Source organism: Leptonychotes weddellii, chromosome 15, assembly GCF_054177405.1.
Source record: "Leptonychotes weddellii isolate Sample4059 chromosome 15, ASM5417740v2, whole genome shotgun sequence".
In the NCBI taxonomy this organism is placed as follows: domain Eukaryota; kingdom Metazoa; phylum Chordata; class Mammalia; order Carnivora; family Phocidae; genus Leptonychotes; species Leptonychotes weddellii.
In genome coordinates, this window is record NC_138383.1 from 18,924,661 (window position 1) to 18,947,396 (window position 22,736).

Consider the following 22,736-nt stretch of genomic DNA (forward strand, 5'->3'; position numbering starts at 1 on the left):
AGACCTGGGCTTAAATCCAACTTAATCACTTACTAGTTTTGGCTTCCCTGTTTGGGGGGAGGAAGAACCTCAAAAAAGTATGGGTAAGTGTCAGAGAGGAAAACAGGCCAAGTTCCTGGGTCTCACTGCCAGAAAGAAAACTAAACTACTTGGGCCTAAGACTAGGCTTCTGTGAGGGCTCCTAACAAACTTTATAGTTACAGTAATATAGTCATAATTAATGATGCATCTCATATTTTCCAGGAATAATCACCACTCCAAAAGTCTGTTTTGTCATTCCCATAAACACCCCAGTACATATAAGAACATACCTGAGTTTGCTTTGGGGAAAAAAAAACCACAACTCAGTGTAAGTACAGCCTATCTTGCTGAATATTTTTCTCTTCAGTCTTAATTTCTCCAGGACTAGGGAACAGATTTTTTTCTATTATATTTTGTCTGTATTCTTCCTTTCTTAATTTTACAAATCTCTGGGAGTGGAAAAAGAGCCAAGCAGAGAAAATGAGATAACCATTTATTCATTCTGCAAATACTGAGCACCTGCATGGACCATATACTGTTCCAGATGTGAAAAGTCCCCATCCTCAAGGAGCCTTCATTCTGATGGGAAGAAAAAAACAACAAAATAAATCCATAACAAATATAGTATGTTAGGTGGTGATAAGAGTTATAGAAAAAAAAAATGAAGCACAGACCATGGAGAGAGCTGGAAAATGAGCTGCAATTCTACTTAGGTCTGAGAAGACCCCCTGAGAAGACATTTAAGTAAAGACCAGGAGGTGGGAAAGTGTATTAATGTCACTGCTCCACTCAGATCCCCTCCTTTCTTTTTCCACCATTTTTGTGCCACCCCTTTCTCACTACAGGGTAACATCCAGCACCTGCCGAGGACTGCCTGGAGATGACAAAATGGAGCACGTGCCCTGGCACTGCACTTGCCCAGTCCCCCACCATAACCCCAAGTGCAGGTTAGAAACCAGGCTGGAGGCGCTGGACAAGACCAGAGAAAGAAGGTACTGGGATCCTTGCTGAGACTTCCATGTATCTTACATTAATCCTTTACATGTCTCAGACGCTTTTATATTAAAAAGGCAGTTTCAAGTACAGTTGACCCTTGAACAACACGGGTTTGAACTGTGCGTGTCCACTTACACATGGATTTTTTTTCCCAATAAATACAATGGAAAATTTTTTGGAGATTTGCAACGATTTGAAAAAAACTTGCAGAGGAACTGCATAGCCTAGAAATGCCAAAACATTTTAAGACAGAGTTAGGTATTACTGTAAGAACACAGTATAAAATACATATAAGGTACAAAATATGTGTTAACTGACCACTTACATTATCAGTAAGGCTTCCAATCAAAAGTATACTATGAGTAGGTAAGTTTGGGGGGCATCACAAGTTATAGCTGGATTTTCAACTACTCCCCCTTGTTCAAGGCCAACAGTACATTAACTCAAGTACCACTCAGACTATTATCCTTTGATGACCTCTCGGTCTTCCCCTTCAATTTCACTAACCTCAGTTTATGAGTATCAAATATTGGAAGCAGAATTAGACAAAATGTCACTTAAGCCTGGCTTTGCAGACTTCTGGAGATGCCCTGGTCCCTGCTGGCACACCCAAAAGCACCTAAGAGCAGCCCAAGAATTCAGTCACTAAATGTCAACAGTGTTTTTAATTACAGATCCTTCTCCCTTCACAGCGGCCCACAACATGGGCCGGGTGTTTATGTATCCAAGGAAGCGGGTAGTAACTGGTAAACCAACGTACTCACGATTTAGTGGAAAGAACCCTGGACTAGACCCGAAAGCTGCCTCAGTACACATTTATTGAGCATCTAGCAATGAATCAAGCCCTAAGCAGGGACTAGCAATAGAAAGATGATCAATGCAGATAACTGAACCTTTGCTTTCAAGGCCCACGTAATGCGCTGGAGATGACAAACGCAGTCCGATACAATGGATTGGGTATAGGGTACAATAAAGTTTACCAAAGAACCGTGGGAGTTCAGAGGAAGGACTATGGGGGGCAGGCGGGGGGGGAGTTCCAGGAGGTCACCACAGTGAGAATCTGAGCAGGATCCGGAAGGACAGATGAGCTTAAGCTGAAAGTGGGGATGAGCCAAGGCAGCGCTGGGCAGAGACTAGTGGCACCCCTCGCGCTGCAAAGGCGCACAACCTTGGCCGAGAGGATTTGCATCTCTGGGCCCCGGCTCAGAAACCTGGCAATTACACCACACGCGTGCTTGGAAAAACTGAAAAGGTCCGTGTTGCTTTTGGTCAAGGTTTAATGCCTGGCCGTTAAGGCCGGAAGCCCCGCGAGGCGCGCGTGGGAACGGAAACTCCGCGAACCGGGTCGTCCTCGACTCCACCCTCAGCTTGCTGAAGTATATACTCTTGCTCCGAGAGAAAGAGCAAGGAAGAACCCGGAAAAACCACCACCACCACCACCTGCGGGCGCGGCGGGAGCCTGGCTGGCGCGGCCGCGGTGGTTCCGGGCCTCTCTACGCGGAGAGACCCCGCCGTCTCCCGGCCCCGCGTGTGGAAGCCGAGGCCAGCGCCTCCCGCCGCGCCACCTGCCGCCGCTCCGGCCTCGCGCGGCGGCCGACCGGGCCTCTCCCGCCGCCGGGCCCCTCCGCCCCCTTCGCCGTGACGAATCGGCGCCCGGCCTGGAGAGGGCCCACGTTCGGGGGGGGTTTGAAGATCGTATGGGGCCTGAAAAAAATCCCTGACCGGACGAAGCATCATCGCGTCCTCACCTGGAGGTTTATTTTTTAAAAAGAGCCCGGTGAGGCCTGGCAAGCAATTAAGAAGAGTGTGGAAAGTGCGAGTGCGGACGCTCCGGACGCGAGGGGCGGGGCGTGCGCGGGACAAAGGGAAACGAGGCCGGAGCTGCGGGCGCTTTTTCTGCCCGCGGGTGAGTGCTTCCGACTGGGCCCGAGCGGGTCGGGAGGGTGGCGAGTCGCGGTGTCCCGGCCTGGCTGGACCTCGAGTTCCCGGGGGCTGCTGGGGTTCAGGCTGGGCCGTGGGCCCGGAGCTGGGGGCCGGTTGCGGCCTCCTTGAGGCCTAGCGGAGCGGGGTTCGGGAGGGAGTCCCCTCTGGGGCCCCTCCCCGGCGGCAAGATTTGCCCCTTCCACTAACCCCGCGAAATTGGTCAAGGCACCTATGCATTCCCCTCTTCAGTGGAGTTGTTAGTGAAGTGCTTTCTCCGCAACAACCTAAAGGAAACGACCTCAGGGGAAGCCCTTGGGGCAAGCCAAGCCCGTGGTGCATCCCCCCAGGAAGGTGGCTTCCCCTTGGTTCGGCAGCGACCGAGGACTCACGGTGTGGCTTCGAGTAGAGAGCGAAAGCTCTGAAACAGTTTGGCCTGGGTTTGAAACCCAGCTCTGGCACTTCCTGGCTGTGTGGCTTTAGACAAGTTACTTAAACTCGCCGGGGCTCCCATTTTTCATGTGTAAAGTAGGGTATCAATACATACCTCGTAGGGTAGTTGTGACCATGAACCGAGATAAGTGATAAGGCTGACCCCGTATAAAGTGTTCAGCGAATACCTAGTATTTTATGCCAGGCTCCAGGGGTGGATCCAGTGGCAGACAAACGTACAAGCCCACTCTTAGAATTTATCGTAGCAGACGAGAGCGGTAATTTTAAAGTATTAACAATAAAGTGTGATGTACCAGGGAGCTTTGGCAATTATTATCAGGGCTCCCCACAGCGAGGCCTACTTGTTGACAGCCACACACACACACACACACACACACACACACCCCCCAATATGTGCGGAGGAAGGAGATCTGCACCAGAGTGCATGGTTTCTGCCCCTTCCTTACGGAAAGGGAGAGACCCAGTTTGGGCCATTGAAAAAAGATTTCTTCCCACACAGTCCTCTGATCCCTTATGCTCCAGGGAATTCCCTTAAAATGTCGACTAGAAGCAAAAGCATCATGCTTGTTTCACATAATGTTTGATGAAAGTACTCCAGTAGTCATAGAAGTTATTTGCTCTTTTTCTAAAATGTTTGTCTCTTTGTACGCATTGTGTGTGATGTATATTGATGTAAGAAACAAGCTGACGCCTTTATGTTCTTGTTCCGAACTGGTAATAATAAGACAAAATATAAGAATTGAGCTAGGTGCTGGGACTACAATAATGAATGAGATGGCCTCTGTTCTACAGTTTAGCCATATTAACAGGTATAACACAATATAATGAACAATATTTTAGATTTATGTGAATTGGATAGGAGTACAGAGGAGGAAGCAATTTGTTCTCCCCAAGTAATTTATCACGAAATCTCCATTGAGGAGATATATTTTGAAATGGGCTGTGAAGGGTTAATAAGTTTTTCAGGTAGATGCTCAAAAGTTAGTCCCAGGAGATATAAAGCTATTTACCACTGTAAGAGAATGTAAAGCTCATTATCAACCAGTTACCTTTTGCACTGCCTCCAGAAATAAAATGCTGCCTTGTTTTAATAGAAGTTGTTATCGTAAGAGGAAGGTAGAGCTGCTGTTGATCAGTGAGCTGTTAGTATGTGGTAGGCGCCTTTGGGGTGGGCCCTGATAATACATCACATTCTATGCTCAGTCATTATATTTTTATCAGTTTGATTAAATGTTTACATGGCATTAGCAAAATGTTTTCCGTGCAGGAGGTGGCAAGAAAAAACTTGAAAGTACACGTCTAATATTACTTTTAATATCCCCAGTAGTTTGTTTTAGTTGTTTAATTCTGATGAACCAAGTGACCTATAGGATTTAGTAAAATATGCAAAGGATATGATTACTAGAAGATAGTGTAATTTTACTAAGAAATACCAATTAAACTACCCTATTCTATAGGAAAACATCTCTTATGCTTGCTGAGTTTTGATTCTCTTTTTTTTTTCTTTTTTTTTCTTTTTTTTATTTTAGTGTCTCAGATTCATTCTTAAGGAACTGAGAACTTAATCTTCCAAAATGTCAAGTAAGTTTCATTTTTTATATTTATCTATTAATAAGAGACTAATGCCCTAGCAAATGGGAATTCCAAAATACTCTCATTTTTTTTTCTTCAAAACAGGACCATTGGTAGTTTTGTTGCATAGTATTATATCTCAGTTGTTTACAAGAAGTTATTTATTTTCTTTCAAACAGAAAGACCATCTTATGCCCCACCTCCCACCCCAGCTCCTGCAACAGTAAGTTTTAATTTTCTTGTTAATGTAATAGCCAAGTCTGGCCTTGATACAAAAACCCAGATGTCTTCCAGTGACAGTCACTCAATCATCACAGCAACAGGATGAAAAATTCAGCCAAAAAACAGCACTTCCTACTAAATAAAATAACTCTTTGCATCTTACCTTGAACCACCCCCAACATTTAAAGAAACATATTGCTGAAATTCCAACCTCCTATGCTCAGTTCTTTTTTTTAATGGGAAATAAATGATAAGTTTAACACCTCTTTCTAGATAATCTCTATCCAGAGTCTTAAAAGTTGATATTGAGTGAATGCTTACTCTGGCATTTGTTATTATTTTTAAACCTAACCTTCAACTGGTTACACTTTTCTGTCCTTGTTTATATATAACTTTCATAGTAAATCAAACAATAAAGCTTCCAGTTCTATAATAACACTCGTAAATTTTTATTTTTCAAGCTGTTTAAGTAAGGATTTCATTATCTGTGGGTCAGATCCTGCCTATTGAATATGTTTCCAAGTTTCTAAATAATACTTGTGAACCAGGTTTTTCACCCAGCAAGTTCTGGCCCAGCTTGGACAGCATGTAAAATAATCGTCCAATCCACAAAACAGATATAACAGGAACTGTTCAGGCCTTACTGAAACGGATTCCTTGTTGTTTTGTTGTTTTTTTGTCTTAAAAAAAAAAAAAAAACAACACTGTTAACATTGACCATAGCTTACAAAAGCAGTTCTTTAACAGCTGTTAGCCCTCCTTCCTGACCCCTTATCCCCGAAATTGCAGGCTAGCCTACTAATTAGGTCCTTGTGTAATTTTTTTCTCCACTAGATGACTGCTCTTACTTACTAACCCTCAGATGTATGCTTTAGTTCTGTTTATCAACAGTTGGTTTCTCCTTAGTAAGATACTTCTTAGAAGAGATACTGTATCTCATGTTCTCATTTCAATTTATGTAATGTACAGTTTTCAAAGTTACTTCCCGTAGATCTTAAAGTCCTGTGTTTGGTTTGTTTTCTTTCTTAAATCAAAGAACATCTCTTACGACCATCTCCTTGGCACTCTGCTAGTGGTTATACAGGTGGAATTGAACAGTTGAGATTCCTGACCTCAGAGAGCTAACCATGTACTTCACTTTTGGAAATGGTACAATTGTAATGTTTTAGTTTTGATTTTTTTTTTATTCCCTTAATTTTCTTACATTATTGCCTCATAATGCTGAACAGTGATGCTCATTCTTTATGCAACCTTTGAAGATGTCATTCTGACGTACATAGTGCCTCTGACAGTGTATAATCTCTCGAAGACAGACTTGATTTTTTGGGATAATAAAAATAGCTCAAAAACCAAATGTCCCCCTTATGACTTCTCAGATCTAGAGAGGGATTTTTTTTTTTTGGCCTTTCTTTAATCCTGTATCTGTACTATTGTAATTTCACATTGACACATAAAATACAGAAGACTAGGGATTAGGACAGCCAACAGAACGGATATTAAATGAATTATCCTCCTTCCTTTTTTTTTTCCATTACTTCTACCATCACCACCACCACCCAGATGTACCACTCCAAGTAATATACACTTCTCTTGTGCCTTTGATACTTCATCTGTGTTTTGCCTACTTAAATATGCCTAATTTGCGTCTTTTATAACTATACAGACTAGAAGTGATCAATTCTCTTCTCCTAAAGAGTTTCAAATGTAATATCTGCTTGAATATCTTTCTTTTGGACACTAAGGATATGTGCAGCGGCATGTTTTAGAAAATTGTGTTTATAACAGCCACAGCTTGGTTGGGATGTGTTAAGTGTATTTTACATTCTACAATTGAGGACTAATACTGTTAATTGCATGTTAAAATTAAATTAGTTGTTTTGATTGAGTTTCATTAGGTAAAATACCCTACTTTTGGTTTCTCTTTGCTACATCCTTTTTAATGCATTATACCTTGATTCTCATGAACATTGGATGTCATTGTATTAACCCTGAGGGCACTGCTATATAAGAGCCCATTTGTGATTACATCAACACATAATTCACGAAACCCAAAAATTCCATTGCTGCAATGAGCAGTTGTGTTTTGAAAGGGTCAGAGCTATCAAGAAACTAGATGGAAAAAGAAAGTTCAAGTCTGTCAACTAGAAAAGTAGTTCACATTAAAACTAAATGCAGAAAGTGTTCATGATTGATCTATGGACGATGGATCAAAGAAGAGATGGAAGAGAAAGCCTAAAAAAAAGAGTGACTGGGTTTAAAAGATCAGATAGCACCCCCGAATGAAATCCATGCATTTCTTACAAGTCTTTGTTTTGAAATCATGTATGTGACACCCATTGAATCCCACATATGTTCTTTTCTACTGACAACTCTGGCTTCCTGATTTGAGGATCTTTTCATTTCTCACATTATGTAGAATGATTTAAAATTGTCTCTGAAAACGGTCCATTTCTTGTTTTTGTTTTTAATAGATAAATACATTGGCGGCATCTACATAACTGTCAAGTAAATCACGTTTTGTTTTGCATGTAAAGTGTTTCAGACTTCTGGTTTATCACATTTCAGGCCTTCCTATCTCAGACATCTATTGCTAAGTTGTTATATCATATTATTGACCATAAAGTAATCCAGAGTGTTTGAGACACTTCAGTGCATTGCTTATTCTGAAAAAACAAGCAGAGACACTCACACTGACAACAAACACACCTGGCCCCTGCAAAGAGAAAGAAAGGGAAGAAGGAAAAAAAACCACTTGCAGACTGGTTTCTCAATGAAAGAAAAAGAACAATTACAACACATCATTGCTTGTTTAAATTCAGGTTGCTTTTGCATGCCATATGCAGATCATTTTTCATTTCTGTGTTTTCCTCGTTTGAGCTCATTTCTCATTCGTGTTTTTGTCTCATTTGTTTCCATCAGCAAATGCCCAGCACACCAGGGTTTGTGGGATACAATCCATACAGTCATCTCGCCTACAACAACTACAGGCTGGGAGGGAACCCGGGCACCAACAGCCGGGTCACGGTAGGAGAATCAACTATTACAGCATCCGGCAAACAACTGGATTTGACCAGAAATGCCTCCAGAGTTAGGTCCTTTTGAATCATCAGCACAGCCATTTTAAAAAAAATTTTTTTAACCTGGCTTTTTGACTATTTTAAACATTCGTTGTACGATCTTACACTGGAAAAAAAAAAAGAGTGAGATCTGGATATGTATGTAGAAGAAAAGAAGAATCCATTCTGTTTGGTGGTTGGTAGAGCTAAAGCCCTGGGCACTTACTGCTTATACTATATGTAGATAAACCTAGAATTTCTTATGATTAAGATACCCTTTTTGAGATAAAGAGTATCTTTCATTTAAGGTAATTGGCATCAGGCTCAAGAACTCAGTTTCTTAATAAAAGCCCGGCTTACGGACCTGGGCTTTTTTCGGCTGGCCTACCAGTTTGAACTGCTACACATAATTATTTGTCTTTTGGATTTAATAGTTGACTTTCTGAGATTCATTTCTCTCCAGTTAAAAAGAAAAAAGGTTTAATGTAACTTCAAAGAATTGCAGAATGCAAGTTGAATGAAATTAATTTGACATGCCAAACTAGATACCTACAACTAAAAGTGCATTTAAAATCTATAGGACAAGGGGTATGATTTCTGAAACTGAGGATGTTTCATTTAAATGATCAACCTAAGATACCCAAAATTGGGTGATATACTTCAGATTTTTATTTTAGAATCATCTTAAAGTGTATTCAAGGAAGCTTAAGTAGCAAAGAAATAAATGTAAAAATGATTTACCAGAAATAAATAAAAATAAATCCAAAAGGCAAATACCTAACATACATTGGAATGTGGCATTGGTGAGAATTTATACAACCCAGAATGGCTGTAAACTTTTTAATACTTGGTTTTTGTTTGCTATATTCATAAATAATTCATAAATAATTAATGTGACTTCAAAAGAGCCCTCTCACCCTGTAGTCAAGCTAGAGCAAAAAGCTTGTAACTATCAAACTATATGTCTATCTTGGTAAGCATACTGCTTAGCTTGATAGGTTTTGTTTGTCTAAATTTTTCATTGTTTCTGCATAATTTGTATTTCATAAGCATATCAAGTTTTATGTGCCATGCATATTTCATGGTATCTGAAAAGAATTTTGACAAAGTGTGTGTATGTATGCATTTCACAATGCATACAGTTTTTATGTACATCGGTACGTGTTTTTCCCTGGCCTAAATGTGTTTCACAAGTATAATGGGTGGCAAGGTTATCCAATGATAAAGAACATTTTAATTTAAACAAGGAGCAGAATCAATTTTGGATCATTCATGTTAATGCAGAAAATTATTCATGAGGAGTGAAAAAGAGAATGATTATATTTTAATAGCTCTATACAGTCAGCTCTTGATTATCTACATTAATGGAATAGAAATGGTGATAACTGTATTATTAGAATCATTTGTATTTCAGTTTGTACAAGCATTTTGTTCCTAACTTAGATGTATCTGTGGGAATTCTCTGTTAATAGAGAGAAATCATTCAATAGGAAAAGGAAAGGTCACCCACTGTCTCAGGGCCAGAGTCAATTATCTTTTTGTCCTCATTCTCTCTTGGGAATGTTCGAACCCAGCATTTGGAGTGGGCACTAGCTTCGGGGTAGATTAGTACAGGAGGGTTGTTGGGCATGGAAAATTTGGTGTTTTGGTTCTTTGTGGTGGTTTTCTTGGTATTATTGTCCTCTCAGCCCCAGATTGAGGTGTAATCAAACTGCTGTCTAGACTTAACCTGAAGGGGCCTAGAAACCGAAGGCTTTTAGCCTCCTAATCCCAGCTCCTTCAACTTTTAGGTCACTGAATTTGCTGTCTTAAGAAAGCTAGTTATGCCCTAAAGTTTTACACAACTTTTTTTTATATATCTAACTTAAGCTTTGTTAGGACTTAATGGATATGATTTTGACCATTATAAAAGTGTTTTATTTTAAGATGACCCCAATGATGTGTTACCTTTTTTTTTCCTTTTGGCTCCTATTTCATATTATGGTTTATAAATAGCCTTAAGTCAGTGATTTGAAAGAATGGGTCTGTGACACCCTATCAAGTAGCTTCCAGTAGGCTCTACAGAACATCTGGTTTCCCTCATGACTCCAGTACACTTGAATAGTTTTGAGACTTTATACAGTGTGGCGAAATCTTTTGGAGTGCCTGCGATAGCTATGAGATGGAATTCATTCCTAGTCAGTCCTTTCCAATGGCGGTTAGCATTTTCTTAAGTACAGGTGTGAAAAGAGTTTGAGACAAAACGTTAAAAATGGCTTATTTTTGTGCTGTAATGGAAATTCCATTCTAGAAGAAAACTCTACCAGAGAAAGCGGAAAATTAGAAGAAACAAGAACAGTATCTTTTGAGTGGCCAAAATAAATTTCACAAAATCATGATCTTTATTCATAGGTGATTCCCAGGAATTACTCTTGTATAAGCACAGTTTTAACTTAGCTAAGAATAGTTACTTATGTTCCCTCCAACTCATTGCCAGTTAGAAGCAGAAAATTATAAAGAGGGACAATTGCTGCTAGTGGTAGCTTTCCTGATAGAAACAAGGAAAGAAACTGCAAAGAAAGGGAACATTCCCTCCAAAGGCATAACCACTGGGCCATTTAGTAAAGGGACCAGCAGCTCTCATTCCTCAAGCCAGAGGAGTAGAGGAAGCAGGGGTTGTTTCTGATGGACTCTTATCAAAATAAGGTTAAAGTGTTTTCAGTGCAAACAGCCTTTTTTTTTTTTTTTGTAAGGAGTAATGTTTAAGACATTGTAGAAAGATGTCTGCTGAGACGGTAAATAAATTGGGGATGTTTAGTGATTATAAATCTTTAGTGTCCTGAAAACCAGCTAGAATTTAACTTTGTGGTTATTGTTTTGGGTTTTATTTTGTTTGTATTTATAAATTGACTAGTCAATGAAATATAGCCTCGTTTCATTCAAATAATGAAAATATAGCCTCAATATGTAGACAATTTGGGTACCTTCCTTTGGAAGAAAGGAGGAGGAATAAGCAAATCCATTAATATTATCAAATGTGGTTCTTTTAAAAGTAGTCAGCATATATTACTATGATTTGTTTTTAAAGTGTTTTAATTCAATATATTTAAACATAGACATTTTAGAGTTCTTTATCTCTTTAAAGAAAATTTGTTAGTGGTGATTGTAATTGACCAACTTCAATTATTGGCACAATTCCAACTTATTTGTAACCCACTTCATGGAATTCTGAAGGTTTGTGTTGGATATAAGTTGGAAATGCTTTCTAATAACTTTACATATGAAAAACCAGGCCTTTGTGTATCTTACTGTGAACGATGATGTAAACTTAACCCTCCTTGAAGGAGCTGCGGACCTTGAGACAGATCTTCTCTTACTGGCTGTTCATACCATTGCTGTTGACAGTGTCTATCCCTTGTGGCTTATCTCACTCCGTTGCCCAGTGCTGGCTAAAAAAACAAAACTGGGTCTGTCTGCATGGGCACCAGCATGAGGTATGGTATGAATGTATGGGAGGAGTGGAAAGAAGAGCGGAAATACTGTTTCAAAAGTGATACGCTTTCTAACAATTTCATGTATGAAGAAGCAGTGTTACTGAAAGTACATAGGGATGGAGGAGGACCCTCGCCATAGGAGGAGGAAGCATTGTTTGAAAGCAGTGGAATGGGACAGACACACTAATCTCTGAGCCCTTGGATAAAAAATAAGGTTATAATTGGTGTCCCAACCCAGAAAGGAGGCGTTTGTCCAGGGTTTTATCACAGCAGCAACTGAAGGGCAAGGGAACAAAATATCTCTTAGTTTCCTTATAAGGATTTGCCAGTCCCTGTCTTTTGATAGAGTGAAGCCAGCACTTCTTCCCCCTAGCCTGGCAAGAAGAACCAATATCCATTGTCTCCTAGAAATTGGGGGGAAATAAATGTGACTCAGCCATGATTAATTTATTCTGGGTCCTTGATCAAATGTAGTCATATATGTTCAGATGAAACTAAGCTCAGAAGTAGGCGCTCATGGATTGGAGTTATCTGGGGTGCCCACTAGACGCTATCTGATATCTCTTATCTAGATATTAGCTCATAGAAAGAACCGGTCTCTCATCTTTTTCTTTGCCTTTTTTCCCTCTCTATCCCACTTTTTTTTTAACCTTTTTAAAAAATACTTTTAGTCTTCCCTCCTTTTGTTTTCATTTTTCTTTCTCCGCACAAAACCAGAAATTTTTAATCAATATAAGGCCTCAAAAATAATCTAACTGGGCCCTGTGTCTGCCTTTTCTCTGTCCTTGGTAAACTTGTTCACTCCTACATTATTATTAGGACTAAGGACAAAAAAGGCATGACTTTAGTTTATACTTTTTGATCTCCTTTATAGAAAGCCACTAGATGCAGACCTAGAGCCTTAAGAAAAATAAAATCTCTAGTCCTGATAAAGGAAATAAGGTTTTTGCTTTCTGTTTTGAACCTAGAAGGTAGTTTTTGTAGGGATGTTGTTTATGTAGGGGTGCAGTGCGTTCCTGAAATAGTGCAAGTAGATACAAGGTCCCTCGCAGACAGTGTGAGAGTGGTAAGTGCTGAAGGAGCCCAGACTCGGGCAGATAATCAAGTGTTGACTGTATGTGTAATGGTAAATTAAGCACAATAAAAGGGTGCTAGGTTATGTCCTAAACGTGAGACATGTGATATGTAACCATATATATTCGATGTATGGATTATTACATAATACTTTATTTGTTCTTACAGCCAGGTTGTCAAAGCAGTATCAAAAAACTGCTAAGTAAAATATTTTAAAATTATGTGCCTAAAGTCATTTTCTTTATTTTCTTTTGATGTGAACATTTCTGAATTTGCAGTGATAGCTATTTTCAGTGGAGAAAATATAAGAATCTTGTATCCATGGACGAGTAGAAGAAAGGCGCATTAGAATTTTTTAAGGGACTCTCTTTTCATTTTGCTCATGAACTACTTGCAATTGAATAATGAATGTATTTAACTCTTTTGTAGGCATCCTCTGGTATTACGATTCCAAAACCCCCAAAGCCACCAGATAAGCCGCTGATGCCCTACATGAGGTACAGCAGAAAGGTAGGTGCCAGGGGCCAGAGGGAGTAAGGACTGCTCTCTTTGCTGCTTTGCTCTACATCAGATTTCATAATGGCTTAGCCAGCATTTCTGTGCATAGTCAAGGAAAGGATAAGGAATTGCAGTTTTTAAAGAACTTAGTTCTGATTTCAGAATTCTGGAACTAAAATCCAGCAAGAGGAACATGATTAAATAAATGGTTTAAATCCATAAGACAGTGATACGTAGCCCTTTGGAGAAATTCAGTGACATGAGAAAAATGTAAAGTGAAAAAAGGCACATAGGACTACATGTATTAGTATCTTATTTTTTATAAAACGATAACAACAGTATGTTAGTCTGAAGAAAAAAAAGGCCTAGAAGGCAGTGGTTATCTCTACACAGTAAGCTTATGGTAATTTTCATTTTCTTTACACTTCTTAAATTTTCCCTCGTGGTTTGGTTTAGTGATGAACCTATATTCTCGTAAAGTAACAAATAGAGCCAGTATCTTTATTAATAGCAAGAGCATTTAGCTATTTTCACCACTATTTAGAAATTTTGGGTCACAATTACTGTACATGTATTTGATGATATGGTCTGTTGTGTTATGCAGATTAACCACTTTCCTTCTAAATTCTCTGAACTTTTAGAGAGACAGAGACTGTGTTATTGGGTTAGCTCATCCTAACTGTCAACACTGATTGGAGATGTCTTGAGATCTGCCATGGATTAATCCAGCAGAGGAAATGAGATTGGCCAGCTATTGATAATTGTTGCAGTGGGCTGATGAGAACATAGGGATTTGATACTATTCCTTCTGCTTTTGTTTATGTTTATAAATGTGTATATTAAAAAGGATTTTTAAAGGTCTATATTTTTAGGCATCCATACTGAAATTTCATGTTTCCTTTTTAAGGTCTGGGACCAAGTAAAAGCTTCCAACCCTGACCTAAAGTTGTGGGAGATTGGCAAGATTATTGGTGGCATGTGGCGAGATCTCACTGATGAAGAAAAACAAGAATATTTAAACGAATACGAAGCAGAAAAGGTAGAATGGGGACCACAGTGGGATGGAGACAATATAAAATGCATAAACATTTGCTTGTTTTTTATAAAAGAAACAAAAGATCTAATCAGCTGAGGCTGTACTGTCTCTGTGTGCTGGCTCAAGTCACTTAATTTCTCTACACTTCAGATTCCTTGTCTGTAGAAAGAAGATAATTATATCTTTTGATATTCAAAGGAGATAAAGGTATTTGTATAACCTGCAATATGTTAATTATAAAACTGAAAAACATTTGAATTTCAGATAGAGTACAATGAATCTATGAAGGCCTATCATAATTCCCCCGCATACCTTGCTTACATAAATGCAAAAAGTCGTGCAGAAGCTGCTTTAGAGGAAGAAAGTCGACAGAGACAGTCTCGCATGGAGAAAGGAGAACCGTACATGAGCATTCAGCCTGCTGAAGATCCAGACGGTAAAAAAAAAAAAAAAAAAAAAAATGGGGTTTTGTTTAATGCGTTCTCTGAGAACTAAAGTACGATCAGTCTTTTAGGTTTATTTCCTATCCTAAATGGAAAACAAAACATATTTAAGTGCCATTTTAATATTTTGATTAATTATCTTAAGATCTGTATATGAATTTCCCATAAGAAAACGATATATCCTTGTTAGTGCAGAAGATAGCAAAAACTATTGTTTATGAGAATCTTTATACTCAGAATGCAGGAAAGGTTTTTGAGTCACAATCAGAATTTTGCCTCAACTACTTTTAAAATCTAAATGCCTTCTAGTTACATCCTGTTTTCCTATTGGTTCCTTAAACTTGCTGAATTAAAGGCTCTTAAGGGAGAAAGTTAATGAGTGGGTAGAAGCATTATGGAATTGTTTTCCAGTTAATTCAGAAATCCAACGTAGCTCGTGATAACACATGAGGATGCACACATACACACTTTATACATACGTACAAATAGGGGAGGTTCCTGATTGGCATCCACGACTAGTTTGCAGGTACACAGATTACACGCCTGGTCTCTAGAGCCAGGCAGGGTCTGAAGTTGCAAGGAACCTCAGAGCTAGCCCCCTGCATCGGGGAGCATACTCCTCCATGAACCATGCCTGCTTTACAAGTAACATTTTCTCATGTGCTGCTGTGATGTGGAAAAGGCTAGAAGCTCTAGCTACAAGCAACAAAAACATCAAGAAAATAATTAAAGATCCCATTTCAGAGTAGGGGTAACAAAGAGGAGGCTTGTAAGAACTTTAATGGAGAGAGGAAGCAATAATGCCACCTAAAAACATGAATAAACATACATCCAAAAGGAGAGGGAAAAAAATGCTTTTAAAAAGAATGGACTGGGATATTGACAAATATTCTCATAAATATAGAATGGAATAATGTAAATAACAGAATAGAATATGGAATAGAAACTATACCAAGTGTTAAACAGAATCAGCAGTGCTAAGGACACGCTAGCAAACACAGACCAAAATTACTCAAATTGGATGATTAATGCAAGAAAAACATATAGAACTAACAAATAGAAGAAGATCCAATCTACAAATAATTGGAAGGATGAGGGATCAGTATAAACAAAGACTAGCAACATGGAAGCCACTAGTAGAAGCAATTAAAGTTTTCTTTAGGTGAAAGGTGACATTGTGAACATTGAGCAGGACTTTAGAGATTTACTCAGCAACAGTCTTCAAAAGAAGATCCTCTTCTCTGTTCCTCAGACTTCGGCCCATTACGTCGTTTAAGTTTAAGATAGGAACTTAAAGCTGCTGGTAAGAAAGGACAGGTGAAAATGAAGATGCCAGGATAAGAGTGACTTCTGGACTTTATGCCCCAGAACTGAGTAGAAAGAGGAAAATTAGCGAGGTGGGGATGAGCATCAGTCCAAGAGAAGGGCAGCCCCCCGTGAGCGCAGTAGCTACCAGCTGCTATTCTAGAGAAGGCATATGCAGTTTCCACACAAGACAGTGAAGGGTTTTTTAAATGGCATTTTAGAGAATGAGGTAAAGAACTGGTGAATTAGAAAATATAAGCCCACCCCCAAAAAGTCAAGACAACTCTTAGGTGTAAGGGAAGACAAGCCCAGATTGCCAAGACTTGATTTCCCCTACCAGTGATCAACACTGGAGCCATATAAATGAAAGAAGAAAGCAAAAAACGAAAAAGTATATATAGTTTAGATAGAGGTAACATGAATATACCATGTATAATCTCAAGTGTGAATATGAAAACTTCCTTAAAGAAATAGGAAGGTCGCAGAATTTTTTTTAATGGTATCCTATATTCCAGTAATTTTAATTTCAGAAGTATATGTCCTAAAGAAATTACTTGAAAGGAGACAAAAAATAATTTGCACAACAGTTTGTAGCTGTGGTGTTTTTAATGATGAGCATTTTGGGAACTACTTAATTACCAAATAATAAGGGAGGTGCTAAACTGGGACATAGCAGTACAATTTGGGCCTCTGGCAAAGTTTCCTAAAGTGTGGTCCCTCCACGTCTGGTGGGACACTAAGATGATTAGGTGGTTCGGAGAGGAACTTTTATTTTTATTTTTTTACGATTTTTTATTTATTTGAGAGAGAGAGCGAGAGACAACACCAGTGGGGGGAGGAGCAGAGGGAGAGGGAGAAGCAGACCCCCCACTGAGCAAGGAGCCCCATGTGGGAATTGATCCCAGGACCCCAGGATCTTGACCCGAGCCGAAGGCAGACGCTTAACCAACTGAGCCACCCAGGCGCTCAGGAACTTTTAATGTGTATTGCTTAAGAGGAAGCTTTTTTTTTTTTTTAAGTGAGTTAATTTAAGTAACTATATTAAATAAATGATAGTATGGATTGTTAGCAGATACGTCCAAAACTGTGGAGGTAATAGAGCAAAGGTGGAGATTAAGGAAACACTGTTGCATAGCTATTCAAAAAAAATATTTAAACCAGATCCATGCTATATGTGTATGAACTTGAGTGAATGAAAACAACATAATATCTTTACACACTGACAACTATGTACATGTATAGATTGACAAAAATTAAAAGTAAAATTTGGTAGTAAACATTCTTTCCCTATAAAACTAGCTTAGGGCTTTAATGGTTTGTTTTTTTTTTTTTTAAAGATTTTATTTATTTATTTGAGAGAGAGAAAGAGAGAGAGCACATGAGAGGGGGGAGGGTCAGAGGGAGAAGCAGACTCCCTGCTGAGCAGGGAGCCCCATGCGGGACTCGATCCCGGGACTCCAGGATCATGACCTGAGCCGAAGGCAGTCGCTTAACCAACTGAGCCACCCAGGTGCCCTTTAATGGTTTTTTTAATCAAATAAAACGTATATAGTGGTCTGGGACACAGTATTGCTAGAGATAATGTTTTCTCTGCAGTCGGCATTTTCATTACTTTGGTATTAAAGTAATACAGTGATGGGCGCCTGGGTGGCTCAGTTGGTTAAGCGACTGCCTTCAGCTCAGGTCATGATCCTGGAGTCCTGGGATCGAGTCCCGCATCGGGCTCCCTGCTCAGCAGGGAGTCTGCTTCTCCCTCTGACCCTCCTCCCTCTCATGCTCTCTGTCTCTCATTCTCTCTCTTGCAAATAAATAAAATCTTAAAAAAAAAAAAAAAAGTAATACAGTGACAAAGACATTGCCCAATTCCTATGTTGTCATCAGGTATAAATGCCTTAAATTACTACCAAGAGAGTGAACTGTTCAGCAGCATTGCAGTCTTGCTGTAACATGCAGCTTTCCCGTTGATGGATTTCCAGACCAGAAGACACATGGTTTTTTTTTAAAAGATTTTATTTATTTATTTGACAGAGAGAGACACAGCGAGAGAGGGAACACAAACAGGGGGAGTGGGAGAGGGAGAAGCAGGCTCCCTGCAGAGCAGGGAGCCCGATGCGGGGCTCGATCCCAGGACCCTGGGATCATGACCTGAGCTGAAGGCAGTCGCTTAACCAACTGAGCCACCCAGGCGCCCCGGAAGACACATGGTTTTATCTCATTTGTGTTTCAGCCAAGTCCGTCTCAGACATATATCATCACTTAAAGATTTCATGAGAATAACCACTACCCTGGCCAATGAACACATTATGTCCTCCCCATGGTTTTTATCAAGCAACTGCCCCAGTGCTCCCATGATGCCCTTAAGACCCTCTTGGGTTTGTTTTTGTTTTAAAGATTTTATTTATTTATTTATTAGAGAGAGAGAGCATGGGGGTGGGGGGGACAGAGGGAGAAGCAGACTCCTCGCTGGAAAGGGCCCCCTTGTTAGACCAGTGAGGGCCACGGCTCCTTGGTGTTTAGGTGTTAATATTGTTAGTCTCTCGTGTTTATGGTTACTGGTGACTTCATTTCCAGACATCTTGTTTATTCCAGATTATGATGATGGCTTCTCAATGAAGCATACCGCCACCGCCCGTTTCCAGAGAAACCACCGCCTCATCAGTGAAATCCTTAGTGAGAGTGTGGTGCCAGACGTCCGTTCAGTTGTCACAACAGCTAGAATGCAGGTCCTCAAACGACAGGTCCAGTCGTTAATGGTTCATCAGGTAAAGTCACAAAGCATTTGTTATAATAAATTAGGCCTATATCATGGAGCCCCAGTGGCATGATTCTCTACCATGCATCAGTGTTCAAGCTAAATATTTCTGTGTTCGGTCTAACCTGTTCCTGATTCAGGGAAGAGGCTTGAAGAAGTGGAGGTTTCCCAGAGATTTAATAAGTTTGTCATTAAAACTGTAATACAGACTCTTGTGATGTAAAGTTTGTGCATTAAGAATTTTAAGACATCTTCTCAACCTTTACTGCTTTAACTAAATATTTTTTTCTGAAGAAATTGCTCAGGCCTGAAACAGTATTCTTTAACATACACTTGTTAATTGTAGTTACTCCTCTATGCTGCATTTTATGTTTTTAAAATCTTAGCTAGACACGTTGTGCAATAAATGATTTAATTTAAAAATTCAGAACCTTTGTCATGCTGTGAGAAAGCATGGACCATTAAAAAATGAGACGTACTTTCTGTTTGACATTTGCTTTCAAGAAAATAATTCAGTAATACTAAAGCCTGATCATATGTCTTTCAGCGAAAACTAGAAGCTGAACTTCTTCAAATAGAGGAGCGACACCAGGAAAAGAAGAGGAAATTCCTGGAAAGCACAGATTCATTTAACAATGAACTTAAAAGGGTATCAATTTAATATGTTCACTGTACTTTTTATCACCATGACTGTTACTTTTTTCTCATTCCTTTCTCCAAAATAGTGTTTTTATTGAATGTTGTTCATTTTGAAATAGGGTGAACTTTGCTCTAATGGTAAGATCTTTGCTTTATGAAATTATTTCCATTTTCTGGCAAAATTTCAATAGGTTTAAGATATCATATAGTGGGGCGCCTGGGTGGCTGAGTCATTAAGCATCTGCCTTCGGCTCAGGTCATGATCCCAGGGTCCTGGGATCGAGCCCCGCATCAGGCTCCCTGCTCTGTGGGGAGCCTGCTTCTCCCTCTCCCACTCCCCCTGCTTGTGTTCCCTCTCTCGCTGTGTCTCTCTCTGTCAAATAAATAAATTGAATCTTTAAAAAAAAAAAAAAAAGATACCGGTAGTATCCACACATGTACTAGGACTAGGCCTGTAGACCCTAGAATCCCCGGGTGTTTTAAACTCATGCAGTCATGAGTTGTTTCCATTTTTTTGAGATTTATTCATTAAAGGTAGCTTATAGTATACACTTTGTATCACAACAAGTAAATCTTGTGTTTGGTAGCTTGAAATAGGCACTGGAAGCCTTCTGTATAAACCCACTGCTTTCAGCATCGCCTCACCACCCATTCCGCGGCGCTTGCTGTTATGTGGCTACCGGAGCAACTGTCTTTTCCCGTAGACACAGGAGTTTCAGAGAAGACCTAGAACCACGTTGTTTTTTCCCTCCCACATATATGTATATAGTTCACAGCCAAGAAAACCCACTTTTGAAATAATTTCTCTGGTTCAGAGATCATAAGAAAAGAACATTACTAAGAGAGTCTCCTTCCTTTCTGACTACTAGTTGTGCGGTTTGAAAGTCGAAGTGGACATGGAAAAAATTGCCGCCGAAATTGCACAGGCGGAGGAACAGGCTCGAAAACGGCAGGAGGAAAGAGAGAAAGAAGCAGCAGAGCAAGCTGAACGCAGTCAGAGCAGCATGGTTCCTGAGGAAGAGCAAGCTGCTAGTAAGAGCGAGGAGAAGAAGGACGACGAGAGCATCCCGATGGAGACAGGTAACCTGCCCGTTGACCACAAAGTCAGCGTCAGGGGCGAGTCTCTGTATGATCTGCACGTTTCCTCCCAAATCCTAACCTCTGTAGTAGATGCACATAAAATGTTGATGTCCATACAAAACAGCAGTGGGGCATTGGTCCTTAGTGTGGCTATTTGAGGTCTTGGTTATTGTCCGGATTGAGTCATGTCATTTTCCAGGTCAGGCATAGAAAGTATAGTGCTAGGAATGGTGGAGGATACTGGCCCTGGAGTCAGGCAGATCTAGCTCTAAAACTCTTTCTCACCACTTGCTAGCATGTGACTGGATAATTTATTTAATCTCTTTCCTCACTTGTAGGTACTCTGGTACTGGCCTCTGAGAGTGAGTTCCGGAGGACAAATAAGGAAATGTACATAAAATCACTTAGTATTAGTTTTGACGTGGTATTGGCACTCAGTGTTTTGACCTTTATTGCTAAAGCGTAGTATGTGGTTGTTGCTTTTAGGATCACGCGTCTTTGGTGTCCTAGGACAGGGTTGGGCAAGCAAAACCTGCAGGCCAAATCCTGTCCTGCCACCTGTTTTCATAAATAAAGTTTTGTTGGAACACAGCCTTACCTGTGTGTTTACGAATGATCTGTGGCGGCTTTGGGGCTCCCACAGTATAGTTGAGTCGTTGCAGAGACGCCTGGCCCACAAAACCCAGAATATTTACTATCTAGTCTTTACGGAAGAGGTTTGTTGACCCCATCCAAGAGAAGTTCTTACTTCCAAGCATACTGATTTTCCTGATTAAAAGCATTCCTCAAGGCACAGAGTAACATGTAAAACTTTCATAAAATACCGATTAAATTGATTACTTGAAATTTTGAGATCACCTCACCTTCTGGCACTATTTTGACCCTGCCCAGTGCCCTGTGCAAACCAGGAGTAAGTTAAAAGTGTTATAGGAAATACAGCCAAAGGCTCCCTGGACCATCACTGCAAGAAGGGGGAGGGACAGTAGTCGTACTTGGCATTCAACTGACTTGTGATTTGACATCAGGAAAACATTTAATGGAATATAGATCGCTTTACCAGATGTTACTACAAAATTTAATTCAGCAGATTAGCATTTCACATAGTCAGATTTTAAGTTTCGTTATCTGACCCTTTTTCTGTTTTGTGTGAACATATTTTTTATCTTAAATTTGGAGCATAAGTACATTTTTATGGTTAAAGCAGGAGCTTGAGAATTAGGGTATGGAGTATGATTCCTTTGCTCATTTTGCAACTAGACAGAACACTCTGTCCTTTGCCACTGTTCTCTCATTTATGAGTAGAGCATGCCTATGGGTCTTTACCCAGATTTTATCCTTTTAGCTGAAGGAAAAAACAAAATTGAGACTATTAGAGCAAAAACCTCATGCTCTTAATTTCTTACAGAAAACAACCCAGCATGACATTTAACAAAGTACCTAAAATATCACCCTTATATCATTTCCATACCTGCTTTCTCACTAATTAAATCCAAAGCACAGAACAGCATTGTCCAATAGAAATAAAATGCAGGTCACTGTGTAATTGTAAATTTTCTAACATTTTTTAAGTAAAGCAGAACAAATGAATTAGTATTAGTAACATATTTATTTATTTAACCCAGTATATCTTAAACAGTATCTCAACATGTAATCAGCATTTTTAAGGATTAATTTTTTACATTTCTTTCATACTAAGTCTTCCAAATCTGGTGTGTGTTTTATACCTGTTAGCACATCTAAATTTAGAAGCTGAATATTCATCAGAAATACTTGATCTGTATTTAGCTTTTGTAAATTTACAGCTAAGAAGTAGATCTTCAGACCAATTCATGAATTGTTTCCAAGGTGCTAACATTTCCTCAGTCACGCTGGCTCGTCCCGGTGCTTAATGTCACACGCGGCGCGTGGGCTCTGGTGAGGGACAGCATAGCTCGAGACAGTCCGCGTAATTAGAAGAATCAGCTTGTGTCTTGGAACTGACAGTGACACGTGTGTGATTACAGAGGAGGCACACCTTGAAGAAGCAACGGAAAGCCAACAGAATGGTGAAGAAGGCACATCTACTCCTGAGGACAAGGAGAGCGGGCAGGAGGGGGTGGACAGTATGGCTGAGGAGGGGACCAGTGACAGTAACACTGGCTCAGAGAGCAACAGTGCCACAGTGGAGGAGCCGCCCGCAGACCCCGCGCCGGAAGA

At 39.9% G+C, this 22,736-nt stretch overlaps 1 protein-coding gene across 1 annotated transcript; it reads left to right on the forward strand.

The window, feature by feature from the left end:
* Positions 1–2,608: 2,608 nt before the first annotated feature.
* SMARCE1 (SWI/SNF related BAF chromatin remodeling complex subunit E1) lies at positions 2,609–21,137 on the forward strand. Its single transcript, XM_081805019.1, has 11 exons — positions 2,609–2,923; positions 4,920–4,971; positions 5,142–5,185; positions 8,104–8,271; positions 13,217–13,297; positions 14,193–14,324; positions 14,586–14,757; positions 18,659–18,831; positions 19,369–19,470; positions 20,330–20,540; positions 20,879–21,137. The coding sequence occupies exons 2-11, from the start codon at positions 4,965–4,967 to the stop codon at positions 21,004–21,006; spliced, it is 1,218 nt and encodes a 405-aa protein (XP_081661145.1). The 5' UTR covers positions 2,609–2,923; positions 4,920–4,964; the 3' UTR covers positions 21,007–21,137.
* Positions 21,138–22,736: the final 1,599 nt, after the last annotated feature.